Consider the following 14,727-nt stretch of genomic DNA (forward strand, 5'->3'; position numbering starts at 1 on the left):
AGCCGGAGAGGATTGTGTGCATGGTCTTGATGGTGTCATCGATGCTCACGCTGGCCTAGGCTAGCAGGGGGTCGCGGTCGATGGTGTGCAGAGGGTCTGTTGTGTTGCTGTCTGTTAGGGCTGTCTGGGTGTTGAAGCTGTTGTGGATGTCTGCTGTCTTGCGGTGAAAGAAGGTGGCAAAGGATTCGCACAGGGCTTGCGACAGCGGGATGTCGTTGGTGTTGGAGAGTTCCTTCACAATGTTGAAGAGCTCCTTGCTATTGTGTGCGTTGTTGTCGAGGCGGTCTTTGAAGGAGGTCCTCTTGGCCACCCTGATGAGGTGGTGGTGGTTGCGGATGGCGTCCTTGTGTGCTGCGTGGCTGTCCGGAGTTTGTTCACTGTGCCATTTCTTCTCTAGTTTCCGGTAGGCGTGCTTGGAGGCTAGGAGTTCTGGGGTGAACCAGCAGGCCCTCTTGCTGGTGTCTCTGAGGGGGGGGGGTTCTTCAGTGGGGCGAGGGTGTTGGCGCAGTCCTCGATCCAGCGTCTGAGGCTGTGGGCAGCGTCATCAAATTTGGAGGGTTCGTGGGTGGGCTGAGAGCGAGGTTTGCGTGTAGTTGTTCTTCTGTGATTTTGCTCCAGCAGCGGTGGGGGATCTGTTGGGTGCGGTGGTGTGTGGGGTGGGTTTCTGGAAGGCGAAGTGGATGCAGACCCATGTCTTGTCCATTTTTATGTTAAAACACTAATCTTTTAAATATCAGAAACACTTTAGAAACACTGTTTGTGTTTGTTACACCCTATTCTTAGCTACAATTGGGTTAACACCTTTAATTCCATGTGTGGGGTTCCTATCTCCAATTCATGGTGCTGTCACATATTTTTCATGACTCTCTAAATGGGTCTGAAGGTTTTAATATGAGTAATAAACTCAGATATGAACTCGTTCTGTATAATCATGCTCAGGAACATGCAAGGTTTTGGTTTCTCTGTGGAGAAATACCTTGAAACCAAGTATAAATACAGGAAAAGGAAATAGTCTGGAATTGTTCTTACTATGTACCAGAGTCACTACACAAGACATAAATCTCTTTGTGCTCTGAAATGTGTGCATTAGCAAACATGGAAGATACAGACGATGAAGAATCTAACATGGGGCCCAGGTCTTTCACCGACTTGCCTCTGGCTTTCTCTTTGTGTGATAAGCATGAGTGACTCACTTCTGAATATAATACATTTACGTTTTCCACAGATATATATTAACAGGCGGAATATACTAACCTGTTCAATTGATGTTTTCTCAGCTATTTTATTTTTCTTCTGCACAAGTACATCAGAAATAGGTCGCTGGAGTGAATAAAAAAAATACCGTAACTTTTACAAAAAGACACAATAATGCATACTACTCATATTACACATTGCTTTCACAAATCGATCAGTTTTATCTATGTTGATTACAGAGTGTTTGAGGCCCTTGACCTCTTTCTCATTGTTTTTTTTTAAACTTGTTTTTATTAAAACTTCGAGGACAAAAAACATACATGTACATTTTCAGGATCTCATAAGCAGTATACAGCCAGCGAAGTTAACATGTCGTATCATGTTTACGTAAAAGCTGTCTATTCATGAGCGGCATTACACATCCATTATAACAGTGCAAGTTTTGGTTTATGTTTTCAAACTATTTTTCATTGGTGATAGAGGCATGAGTGAAGGCCAAGCAATACATTTAAGAGCTTGGATATGTCAATACCACCACGAGGAATTAATCTCACTGATGGGAAATTGATAAATGTATGAGCACCTAAAGATTTGTCTTGGCATACAAATAACCTTTAAAAATAGCACATGGCAGAAACAAGCCATGACATTCTGGGAAAAGTTTACATTACTATCATATACAAACTGGCGATTAAGTATGTTATATGAGGGTAAAGGAATTAGAGTCTTTGAACATTGTAGCGGTCAAAAATAAACACGGATGACATTGAATGAACTTTCTGGTGGCAATACGTAACAAGATGAGCAATCATATTGTTGAACTCAGGTTTTAGAAAATCCTCGCTGGTCCACTTAACCAACAGCAGCCGGCACGAGTAAATGCGGTGAGGCTGAGTGGGGGCGGGGCAGGGTGGGCGGGGGAAGTCGACAGACTACGGAATATATATAATTAAATAAAAAAATAATACCCATTCTGTCGTAGGTCGACTCCCTCCCCCGCTGTGCCCTGCCCCGATACATCCCACTTACCTGTGCGAGCCGCCACTGCACTTAACCTTCACTGAACTGGGAAACATTGTTCGATTTATTTTGTATGAAAGCAGTATATTAGAGGAGGAACTGCTTATTATGCGTCTCATTGCCTTTTCACTATTCACTGCAGTTGGAGGCAAACTCTAATGGTAAAAAAAAGTCAGAAAGAGTTCTCAGTGAAAGACAAACTATGCTAACTAATAAAAGTTTCTCAGGTTCAATTTTAGTCTTTATGACCTAATCAAGTGTGGTGGTGCTCTCATTTCCGCAAAGTCAGGTCCATATTATGCTGAGCAAGTTGTAAGGGCATTATACTGCATTTGTGGAACAATAATACAGCATTGCATAATATGGAAACTAATCATTTTATTACCAACAAAAGTGAATGCTAATTCCACACTTTAAAAAAAAAAAATTTGCTATCCTCATTTTTAGGTCAAAAGGGAAACATTATATGATTTATATCATGTTGAAAACATTAAAGAGAACACCTAATGCAAAAAAAGCTTTTTTTGTGAAATATTTCTTCTCTAACAATCAGCAACAGTAGACATGTCCCATCAACACTGATTGGTTGTTGTTACAGACAGAGGTACTCCTAGTTAAGGTATTACACAGTGGCAGTAGCCATTCTGTAGTTATAGTTAGGGTGACTGGAGATAGAGATTTCTGTCCCTTAATCTCTTTGCATCCGTTTGACGAACATCCGTGAAACTTTGCAGACCTACTGCCCCGTGTTATTCTGAAAGTCCTGAAGGTTTCATTGTGTTTCATCAAGGGGGTGCAAAGAAAAAAGGGTATTCCAAAATGGGTGTAAAATCAAATGCATTTTACATAAACCTTTGTATTTCGTGTAGCAGGAAAACTGTAAGTCTGAATTTCACAACATTTGGGAGGATTATATGTAATGGTGTGCAGATGATATTGTGAGTACTGGAGGTAAGTAGGGTAAGTATTTGTTATGTTTTAAGTGTTTTAAATTTAGCTATATCTGTGGCCACAGCAGTACCGCAGTACTTTCCAGGTATATAATGATGACAGGTCATTAGCTGATTGGCTAATGACTGCCTTTACAAAAGTTGAAGGCAGCCATGTTATTTTCAGTTCAAGTTTCCCTGTGTTCTGCATTACACCATTCATTGTAGGTAAGTATTAGGTTTGGTAGTTTTCCCTACCTATTACCACTTTAGGAAAAGGGTAATAGGTAGAGAAAAATATTTATAAGTTTAAATATATATATTTTCTTTAATCGGAAGTACCAAAGTACCGTAAAAAAATATTTTTAAAAAAGTGGCAAATAAGCAGACACTATATTTTATAAATATAATGTGCTAAAGTGTATTTAACATGTTATGCATATTTGAATATATACAAAAAACTGTAAAATTCTGTATGGAGTAGCGTGCTAATAGGTAAAAATTACCCTGCTACTTTACAAAACAACACAGCTTAGAATACACTGCTATAAACATTTATAGAAATAAAAAAGAAAAATGTTAACCTTACAAAATATTTTTAGGCTACCACGGTACTACCGTGCTCTCTGTGTTTTTTAAAATATTTAAATATTTTACACTAAAGTGGTAATAGTTAGGGCAAAAATACAACCCATGAATACTTACCTACATCTGAAGGCGTAACAAAGAAAATGGGCAAAGTGTACCCAAAAACATAGCTGCGTTTAACTTTTCTAAAGCCAAAGATTACACAATCAGCTAATGACTTGTAAACACTATGAACTGTGGTACTATCTCGAAATACCTCCATATTTCGCTAAAAAACACAACAGATATCACTAACTTTAAAAACCCTAAAACTTACAAATTAGTTACACTACTTACCTAACCTACACAAAATATTCATGTGGGCACTATAATATGTAATTCTGCCACATTGTAACAAAATGTGACTGGCGGTTTCCACGGAACGGAAAATACAAAAGTGTACGTGAAATATATTGTAATTACACACGTTTTGGGACCTTCTTTTTATTGGATCCCCTTGACCAAACCATACAAAACTTCTACAACTTCCACAATAAAACGGGTGGAACAAGTATGTTACATTTCACTGAGATTCCACAAACGGGCCCAACATTACTAAAGGAGAAAATATCAAAAAATCCATAGGTCGATAATATCTACACATCTGTAAACAAAAAGGTAACCTATTACAACTGACAAAGTGGTATTAGGTAGTAAATAACAATAAAAAGTAATACTTAACCCCTTAAGTGCTGCCGTCGGCCAACGGTCGTCACGGGCACTACCTCCCCAGTGCTGCGTGCGACCGCTGGACGTCCAGTTCAGCACCGGATAATGGACAGCGCAGCACTGGGGAGGTTTGTTTACTAGCTCCCAAGTGGTTAATTATATATAACACCATAACCCATAAGTTAGCAAAACGCTGACCATACAACAATGGAAAATTGTGATTAAACCTATATGGCTGTGGGGCGTGGCCAAGATGCTGAACGAGTAAGATGTGTTCCACATCCTCTCCCCGCTCTCCGGCACCCAACTTGGCCAGCAGCAGCATTGCCTCCAGCCAGCAGCTTGGTAATGAGGGGAGCTCACTCCTGGACTCTGAGTGCCGCCGATACCGCTCCGGTGGAGCCGAGTGACTAGTGGGACGGTGAGAGAGGAATCCACATGGCCGGAGGCAGCAGAGGCGAAAATGGCAGCCGGGCCTGGACTGTGTTGGTGAGGCCGGCAAAATCCTGTGTCCCCGACAGCGAGGTGGTGGCGGCTTTTGGGGCTGGCGGCGACTTCTCCGGTGCCTGGTGGTGAAGGTGAGAGGTGCCGCTAGTGAGTTGGTGCAGAGTGCACTGTGGAAGCAACGGAGGTGAGCGGACGGATCCCTGGGTAGCAGCGGGGCCTGGCGAGCCACACGCAGCTGGGTCTCCGGCGGGTACAGGGCGGCCCTGAGGCGGGTGCACAGCGGGCCTCCGACCGCCAGAGCTTCGGCCAGTGGGGTCAGCTGGCGTTCGTGATCCGTACAGGAGCACGGGAGGAGTCTGGGCCGGAGTGTGGTGGCGGCCGGGCCCGAGCTGCGGGCGGAGGAGGCCTGGATCCGGCATAGAGCTAGCACACCACCAGAAGCTACATATGGATGCAAATATACTCTACAGTAGTGTCAAAATGGAGGGGGTGAAGGGCTGAACAATGAGGACTTACCGGATGACGTGTCTTGGCCCGTGCCCGGCGCTCCCCCTGAAAAACCAAATCACAAAATCCTTTTACTTTTTCAGGCCTTCGAGGATATCACAGAAATAGAGGAAGGACAAAGTCAGGCATCATTTGAAGGGACAACAGGAAATCCTATCCTGATTGCTACAAAAAGACGGGAAGAGGATACGTTTTTCCCCGATACTGCTCACCCAAGACCCTTTAAAAAAGATTGAGTACCTAGAGACCAAAAGGGTGTGGATGCTGAGGACTGCACTACAATGGGAGAATATCTGAGACTGGACAAGCTGTACGGAGTCCAGGGGAATAAAAATGCTGATGGGAGGATCTCTTAATGGCAGGAGGGACATTGGCAGGATGCTTCACCCAGCCACGCACCAGGAGGAGCGTGGCTCGCCCAGGATCGTGACCAGTTGCTATTCCAGCACTGATGGATGGAGGGGCCACACAAGGATCTAAATGGAGCCTATGATAAGGCCAACATGGGAACTTCAGTATTAACGGAGGAGGGAGGTGGAGTGTCATAAATTACAGGTGGGTTTTCGTTTAATCTTTTATGAGGTTTCGCATGCTACATGAAACTCCTTCACTTGTCCTAAAACTGTAAGCCACGGTTAAGATCTGAAATCTCTTCTAAGACTAGAAGTAGCTGGTCTGGAGCACCACCTTAAACCACCGCTCTTACTCACTCAACCTGGTTGGAAATTGAGCTGGGCCATCAAAGACTAAAAGGACCATGCAGCTTGTAAGAAAGACCAGGTGCATGTTAAAAGAAGAGGATTCCTTCTATTCCAATTTTGTTTCTCTTTTCTTACTCACATTTGGGCACTATCTTTTATTTGGCTTCCACAACTATAGAGAAATCGAACCCCTCACACCTCACTAACCTCACAAGAGACGGTATACCCAGAGAAAGGCAAGGGCACCTGTATTAACCTTACTCTGGGAAAAGGTATAAGAGACTCACCTGTGGCTTGTTTCCTTGTTTCGAGGGGGCCCATGGACCAGACTTCCGGCCATTCTAGAAAGAAGGAAAACAGAAAACAGAAGACTTGAGAATGTTATCAAGGTAAAAATAACTGTACAAATAAATACCTACTTCCAAAACCCAACTATCTTGTGTTGTCAATCAGATGCCAAGCAACCCATGGTTGAGAAAGCAGGCAGCCCTCCATTGTTACATAATTGATACCGTGGTACAGCAATTAGTACAAGGACAGAGGAAATTAGAATGGGTATTAGAGAGGCAAATGTCCTCGACCAAAGCGGACCGAGAGATATTCTGCAATGGGGTCTAGTCACAGTTGGACCATTTGAATAAAGATCAGTTTCAATTGACTTCTGGTTTGGTTCTACTTCCACATTATACTTACAAAAGCATATTGTGGGCAAAAACCATGATGCTTTATTGTTATACTTCAAATGAGCTGCTAGGACTCATGCTTAGCCTAGAGAAAAGTGTTATTTTTTTCTCCTCCATCTTCTGACTAGAGAAACCCAGGCAGCATACCAAATAATGAACACCCAGGGAGATAGCCTATTCAAGGAAATAAAGAAATTCATATGGAACTATCTAGGGATTGATTACGAGATTTACCGGATAAGATCTAGAAAACGAAAGAGGCCTACATGGATATACTCCAAAGACTCTTTTTAGGTTGAGCATTCAAGACCTGTTGTATTTTGTCATGTTGGCTTAAAGCCATCCCCCTGCTTTTGATTTGTTTGTTTCATTGTCCTTTAAAAATCCTTGCTTGATAGTGGTTGGTGCTGCCTCTTTGTCTCTCCTTTTTCTCTTCAGTTACTCCCAGGCAGCAGGGACTAACTACTGTCTCATTCCGCTATTGGTCTTTATGTGTTCTGAGGGGGACTCTTTTATTTCTTGGTTTTAGAAAATGAGGTCTAAGTTTCCTATCATTTACGTATATCCCCTAACAAAGAGCAGAATTATCATGTCAATCTATTGAAGAAATGGTTGGGACCTCTTACCCGATAAGTACAAGCAGTGACTGCAGTGGAGAGCCCCCCTAGGACTCTGGGGCAGCTTCCCTTCAATGAATTCTTGAAGGAATAACTGCAGAGTGGGCTCTTAAAAACACTTCAACCTTTTTCCTCTTTGTTTTCTGATCTCCCAGGAAGAACGCAATTAGCAGAACAAGCCATCCCCACACAAGTGTTTTTTTTCATAAAACATAAAAACCATATCATGCCTGCTGCTAGAAGACAGGCAATCGAGAAAGAAGTTGAACAAATGTTGCAGATGGGCGTAATAGAACCGTCACAAAGTAATTGGTCGTCCCCTATAGTATTGGTCCCTAAGCCAGATGGCACTATAAATTTCTGCATTGACTTCAGAGCGATCAACAGAGGTATCCAAATTTGATGGTTCTTCCCTCCCCAGGATTGATGAGCTGATAATAAGAACTAAGAAAAGCATGTTATAATACTATCATTGACCTTACCAAGGGATACTGGCAAGTACATCTTAAAAAGGAGGACTAAGAAAAGACAGCCTTTTCTATACTGTACAGCTTATTTCAATTTATTGTCTTGCCCTTTGGTCTTCACTGAACCCCCTACATTTTATTAGTTAATAAACCGAGAATTATAGAACCATCAAGCTTCCTCCTCCGCTTATCTGCATGACATCGTCATCTTCAGCAATACTTTGAAAGACCATCTTAACCACCTTCACGCAATCCTTCAAGAACTGGGAAAAGCTAACTTGCATATCAAGGCAAAAAAATCAAGACAAGGATATAGGAAAGTGAGGACTTTGGAGTATGTCTTAGGTAATGGTCTCATTAAACTCCTTTTCCACATATTAATTGGGAAGTCTTTCTTGGCCCTCTTGAATTCTATAGGTTTCTACCCCATTATTCTGACAAAGCAGACCCCTAACCAATCTGCTAAAAAAAGGAGTGACCAATAAGGACCACCAACCACCCTCCACTGCAGTCATAGAAGCCTTTAAGGAACTGAAGCAGGCCATCACTTTGAGTCCAGTCTCAGCGTCTCCAAATTGTATTAAAATCTTTCTTTTTCTGACAGATGCCTCATACATGGGGATAGGATCGGTCCTTTCTCAGTCTAATAATGAAGGTCTTGAAGTCCCGTCCTATTCATCATCAGAAAACTCTTTCCTACAGAACAATGTTACCCGGTCATTGAAATAGACTGTTCAGCCCTTAAATTGGCTTTTAAAAAGTTGTGATATTACCTGAAGGGTAACCCACTCATTCTATACACAGAGCATGCCCCCTTGACATGGATGAGCCGAACTAAGTGGAATAACCCTAAAATACTGAGGTGGTTTATTTCCTTGCAACCGTTTTGGTTTGAGGTCCACCACAGATCACTGTAACGCAGATTTCTTGTCCGAGATGGGGGGGTTTGTGGGGGCAGCTGAACATAGTGAGGTCTGTCCCCCGGATAGTTTGGGATGGTTCTGGGCTGGCCGGATTGACCATTTTGTGGTGTTGGGCTTTTTTGGGGTGTAGCCCAATTGTAGCCCAATCATAGCCCAAGTAGCCCTATGCCTATATAATCCTATGAGGGGATTTGCCAGCCACCATGTTAGGTTTTGGTGGCCTGGTGGCTGGCAGCAGGGTAACTAGTAATAGTTTTCATGGGTAGCTAGTAATAGTTTTCTTGTGAATGGCAGCCGCTGTCTTGGCCTGCACGTCCCCTAGGCGGGCGAGAAGAAAAACAGAGTTTTAGGGGCTGCTCTTAGGCCCGAAGAGCGGCTTATATAATCCTATGAGGGGATTTGCCAGCCACCATTTTAGGTTTTGGTGACCTGGTGTCTGGCAGCAGGGTAACTAGTAATAGTTTTCTTGGGTAGCTAGTAATAGTTTGCTTGTGAATGGCAGCCGCCGTCTTGGCCTGCACGTCCCCTAGGCGGGAGAGAAGAAAAACTGGGAGTTTTAGGCGCTGCTCTTAGGCCTGAAGACCGCCCCCTTTCTCCCAACATGCACCAGAGCCTCGTGCGCATTTCGAGGCTCCGGCGAGAGTGTGCAAGGGCGGTTTTGGGGTTTGGGAGGTAGAGGGGGTATACCCGGTTGGGTTAGGCAGGGGGAGGGCCTGAGGGATTTTGAATGGGAACTTGGGTTTGGGGAGTGGAGAGCGGAGGAAGATAGAGGGAGTTTGGGCAAGGCCCGGGCTCAAATGGATGTTGGGAGCAAGAGGAGGGGATCCTGGGGGATTGGGAAACCGCCGGGGGGGGGTAGTAATGCCTGGGAAAGGCTAGATATTTTCACCTCATGGAATAAGGAGGTGAGGGCCATTAGGAGAGTGGGTCAAGTGGATGCTTACCTTGCACAGGGAGGGTCAGCTGGTTTGGAGGGCAAAGGTTTAAATTTGAGAAGAGGGGGAAGGGGGGCTAAGGCGGGGGCAGCAGAAAGCTTAGTAGGGGGGCTCATGGGACAGGTCTTGACCAGGACCAGCCAGCGGCGCTCGAATGAGTTACAGCGAAGGAACAATGTGATTCAGTTTATCCTGAATATGATTGGAAAAGGCTTACCCAGGGTATCAATTGCAAGGAAATTAGCAGGAATTCCATCCATGGGTAAATTGCTCTGGGGTTACATGCCTTCGGTGGATGAATTTGACTCAAGGATGCTAGAAGGGTGGGCCAGGGAGTGTGGCCAGCTGAATACAGTCAGGAGACCCTTGTCATGGCAGTTGCTGAGCAGCGTAATACAGCTTTTGCCCAAGATTTGTACGGATGCCTTTGAGTCATGTCTGTTTTCCACACTGATGGTGGATGTTTTTTGGTGCATTTAGAGTGTCTGAGTTGTTAGGGGACGGAAGGGGTGGGGGGATCGGGTGGGAAGATGTGGTCTTGCGCAATGCGGGTATACATATACGGTAAAAAAAAGTCCAAAAGTGATCTAAAGGGCAAGGGAAAATGGGTGTTGTTGTAGGCTCCATTGACTAAACTTACTTGCCCTTATAGATGGGGGCTTCACTGACGAGCAGCATCCAAGGAGATCGGGGAATCCGTTTTTGTGCATGCGAATGGGAAAAGAGTTGCAGCCTTCTAATTACCAGCTGTGCTGAGGAAGGCCCTGAAGGAATTGGCATATACAGTGCAGGAATTGGGGTACACTCTTTCCAGATTGGGGCAGCATCTGAGGCAAGCAATAGAGGGTGGAAACAGGGTGATATCATGCGCTTGGGGAGGGGATCCTCAGATTGTTATAAGCGATACTTTTTACAGCAGGGATAAGGAATTTAGCGCAGTTGTTTCAATGCATAAATTCACGCAATGGTTCTCGTTTCAGGTTCGGTGGCTGGCCCCCCTTTCGTTGGAAATGTAAATCTGGGTTATGGGACACTCCTTTGTGAAGTTGGCCCACGTACAAGCACGAGAAAGTTATTTTGGACAGAATCTTGGTTATAATAATAAACTGTTTAAAGTGTTACGGAAAAGAAAAGGGAGCATGTTTTGAAAGGAGCTCATTCCGTGTCTTAACGGTCAGCTAGTTCGGGGTCGGTGTCCGGACATTTTGGTCATATATTTGGATGGAAACAATTTGTGTAAAGAGAAGGGCATAGTCCTGAGGAGAAGCATGAAGACGGACTTAGCACTAATTAAACAACAGTGGTCAGGATGTTTTGTGGTATGGACTACGTTGTGCCCCGCCGGGTCTGGTGGGGGCAATTAATCCAGGAGCAGTGGACAGAGTCAGGAGGAAGCTTAAAACAGAGATGTCTCGTTTTTGCATGGAATTGAGTTTTGGTAGAATTGTGCACAGGGACATTCGCTTTGATGCAGTGGAATTTTTGGGAGGAGACGGGGTCCACTTGTCAAGGCTGGGAATGGACCTTTATTTGTTGGACATTAGGAAGGTGTTTAGCCAGAATGTTAAATGTTCAGAGCCACCCTAGAAACTCAGTGGCCTATAGGACAGGTGAGGGCAGAAAAAAGGGGCCTAGGCAGTAGTGGCCGTCACCCTTTTTTTCCTGGGTGGCGGGGTTTAGACAAGTTGGCCAGGGTTGGCACAGGTTTTTCGTTAAGTATTGGATGTTTGTGAGCAAGGGCAGGAAAAGGGTAGGCAGGTAGTCTAAGTTTCAGGATAGATGTTTGTTAGTTACAGTTGCAGGAAGGCAGGTAGGAAACAGGGTGTCATTGGGGGAAAACATTTTAACTACAATACTGTGTAATGTTATTGTTACGTTAATGCCAGGGTGGGGGAACATTTGAGTGTATCGTAGGGGCAGGGCGATCAGCTATTTCATGTATAGCTAGGCTTTCGTTTTGTAAGGCAGTTGCCAGTTAGGTATTTTATAATATGCACCTGTTTCAATAAAGCTGTCTTTTTCACACACAAAATGGGTCTCGGTTTGGCTTGCCCACCTCCCTCCCAAGGGGGACTTGGGGGGCAACCGAACGTAGTGAGGTCTGCCTCCCCCAGCAGTTTGGGAGGGGCCTGGGCTGGCCGGATTGGCCATGTTGTAGTTTTGAGCTTTTTCAGGGTGTAGCCCAATTATAGCCCAATTGTAGACCAAGTAGCCCTATGCTTATATAATCCTATGAGGGAATTTGCCAGCCACCATTTTAGGTTTTGGTTACCTGGTAGCTGGCAGAAGGGTAGTTAGTAATAGTTTTCTTGGCCCCACCCTCCCATCCCTCTTTTTAAGAATGTTATCTGTGTGGAGTCTTTCGGGTTTATTCTTTGGTTTAGGCCAGGTTTGTGGAGACAGGTGTATAAGGGATCTTATGGAGGTTGTCGCTTGTAACAGGTGCTTGCGGGGTTTGGTAAAGTTGGCCAGGGTTGGCACAGGTTTTTCGTTAAGTATTGGAAGTTTGTGAGCAAGGGCATGAAAAGGGTAGGCAGGTAGTCTAAGTTTCAGGAAAGATGTTTGTTAGATACAGTTGCAGGTAGGCAGGTAGGGAATGGGGTGTCATTGGGAGAAAAGTTTTAACTGCAATACTATGTAATGTTGCTGTTACATTAATGCCAGGGTGGGGGAACATTTGAGGGGATCGTAGAAGTGGGGGGATCAGGGGTCAGCTATTTGATGTATAGCAAGGCTTTAGTTTTGTAAGGCAGTTGCCAGTTAGTGATTTTGTAATATGCACCTGTTTCAATAAAGCTGTCTTTTTCACACACAAAATGGGTCTCGGTTTGGCTTACCCACCTCCCTCCCAAGGGCGACTTGGGAGGCAACCAAACGTAGTGAGGTCTGCCCCCCAGCAGTTTGGGAGGGGCCTGGGCTGGCCGGATTGGCCATTTTGTAGTTTTGAGCTTTTTCAGGGTGTAGCCCAATTATAGCCCAATTGTAGCCCAAGTAGCCCTATGCTTATATAATCCTATGAGGGGATTTGCCAGCCACCATTTTAGGTTTTGGTGACCTGGTGTCTGGCAGCAGGGTAGCTAGTAATAGAGTTCTTGGCCCCACCCTCCCATCCCTCTTTTTAAGAATGTTATCTGGGTCTGAAATATGCACAAGTACGCCATTCCTGGCAGGCAGAGGGGGCGCTCTCAGGCCCGTTGCCGGAGTATGCTCCACTAGAGGGTCGTCTACTGCAGGAACAGGTCTCGGAGAAACTAGTTTCCTTGACTTACAAAACTTTGCTTAACAACATGCTGGACAAACTGGTGAAACTGAAAGATAAGTGGGAATCAAATCTGGGGGAGATGGACACACTTGACTGGGAGACTGCTCTGATGCATCCTAGGAAAGTGGCAATAAAATCCCGGCTCCGACTCATCCAATTTAAAATTCTCCATAGAGTCTATTATGATAGACCCTAATTGTGTAAGATGCGGAAATGCAGAGGGAAACTTTTATCATACTATCTGGGAATGTAGAGTCATCCAGAGCTACTGGGCCAGGATAATGGGGGAACTTGGTGAAATACTTGAAACTGCCCTACCAATGGAGCCTAAATTGGTTCTCTTGGGATAACAAATGATGTGGATTTGACCCGACCGCACTTATTTTTTTTTACTTTGGCCGTGTAGCTAAGAGGGATGTGGCTGAGGCCTGGGGAGCTTCAACCCCCCTAGACTAGATGAATGGAGGAGCGGAATGGATATATACATGGCAGCCGGAAGGTTTAAATACAAAGCTAGAGGTTGCCTGAAGAAATTTAATAGAGTGTGGGGGATGTGGAGACGTTTTCATGGTTTGGATGGGGGTCTTTGAAAGAGTGCGAAGTGTCCTGCTTTTAGCCCTGGCATTCGGGGGAGGGACTCGGCTGCTGTTACGTATTGTAGAAGTAGATGACACGTTACTGTATGCAGGCAAAGAGACCTGCTGTGTGCAACTCTGGAGATGGTGGGTGGTGGGTGGGGGGAGGGCAGGGTTTGGTGGACAATCTTATGTGACATGCTTATTATGTTTCTATTGTTTGAAAAATGCAAATAAAAAGAATTTATTTTAAAAAAAGAATTGTATCTGGGTGGAGTCTTTCTGGTTTATTCTTTGGTTTAGGCCAGGTTTGTGGAGACAGGTATATAAGGATGTTATGGAGGTTGTCGCTTGGAACAGGTGCTTGCGGGGCTTGGTAAAGTTGGCCTGGGTTGGCACAGGTTTTTCGTTAAGTATTCGAAGTTTGTGAGCAAGGGCAGGAAAAGGGTAGGCAGGTAGTCTAAGTTTCAGGAAAGATGTTTGTTAGATATAGTTGCAGGAAGGCAGGTAGGGAGCGGGGTGTCATTGGGAGAAAAGTATTAACTGCAATACTATGTAAAACCCAGATCAGTTGACTGGGGGTGAGTGTTTGTATTGTCAACGCTCCGTCCATCATCACCTTTGGTTTTTCTTTGTTCGCCCTAAGTTGGCAGGGTATGCTCAGACGTGAGTCCCTTGCTCACTTTGCCACTGGAGTCAAGCAAGCCGGCTGAAGACGGCTGTAATGCCAGAAACCGGTCCTGGGAAGCTTGATTCCGGTCCAGGGAAGACATGGCTTGGCAGTTCGGGCTGGACTGTTCCCATGAAGCACAGGGTCAGACTGATTTGCATATGGCCATGTCTGAACTGGGGTGGCGGAGTGAGCTAAAGAACGGTGACGAATTAAACCGAGATCAGTTGACTGGGGGTGAGTGTTTGTATTGTCAAAGCTCCGTCCATCATCACCCTTTGTTTTTCTATAACCCACACAACAACAGAGGTACCCTAGTTAAGACAATACCAGACCCAGCTAAAACCAGTGTTGAGTGTGATGTAAAGATATTATATTTCATTTGTGACACAGTTGTACAGCATTACAACATGGAAAAGCTAATCATTTTATCATCAACAAAAAACTAGTGATAATTCCACATTGAAAAAAATCGATTTTTGGTAACTCTTTGGTCAAACA

At 44.6% G+C, this 14,727-nt stretch overlaps 1 protein-coding gene across 17 annotated transcripts in view; it reads right to left on the reverse strand.

Annotated features, from left to right (window-relative positions):
• The window catches only part of LOC144823305 (uncharacterized), a 559,034-nt gene that overhangs the window by 496,878 nt on the left and 47,429 nt on the right, over nt 1–14,727 (reverse strand). For all 17 annotated transcript variants that reach the window (XM_078681830.1, XM_078681822.1, XM_078681741.1 and 14 more), the window contains 3 exons: nt 6,382–6,435; nt 5,403–5,438; nt 1,255–1,320 (listed from right to left, as the gene is read on the reverse strand). In XM_078681830.1, coding sequence (XP_078537956.1) covers nt 1,255–1,320; nt 5,403–5,438; nt 6,382–6,435 — 156 coding nt within the window. The remainder of the gene's footprint in view (nt 1–1,254; nt 1,321–5,402; nt 5,439–6,381; nt 6,436–14,727) is intronic.

Source organism: Lissotriton helveticus, chromosome 1_1, assembly GCF_964261635.1.
Source record: "Lissotriton helveticus chromosome 1_1, aLisHel1.1, whole genome shotgun sequence".
Classification (NCBI taxonomy): Eukaryota; Metazoa; Chordata; class Amphibia; order Caudata; family Salamandridae; genus Lissotriton; species Lissotriton helveticus.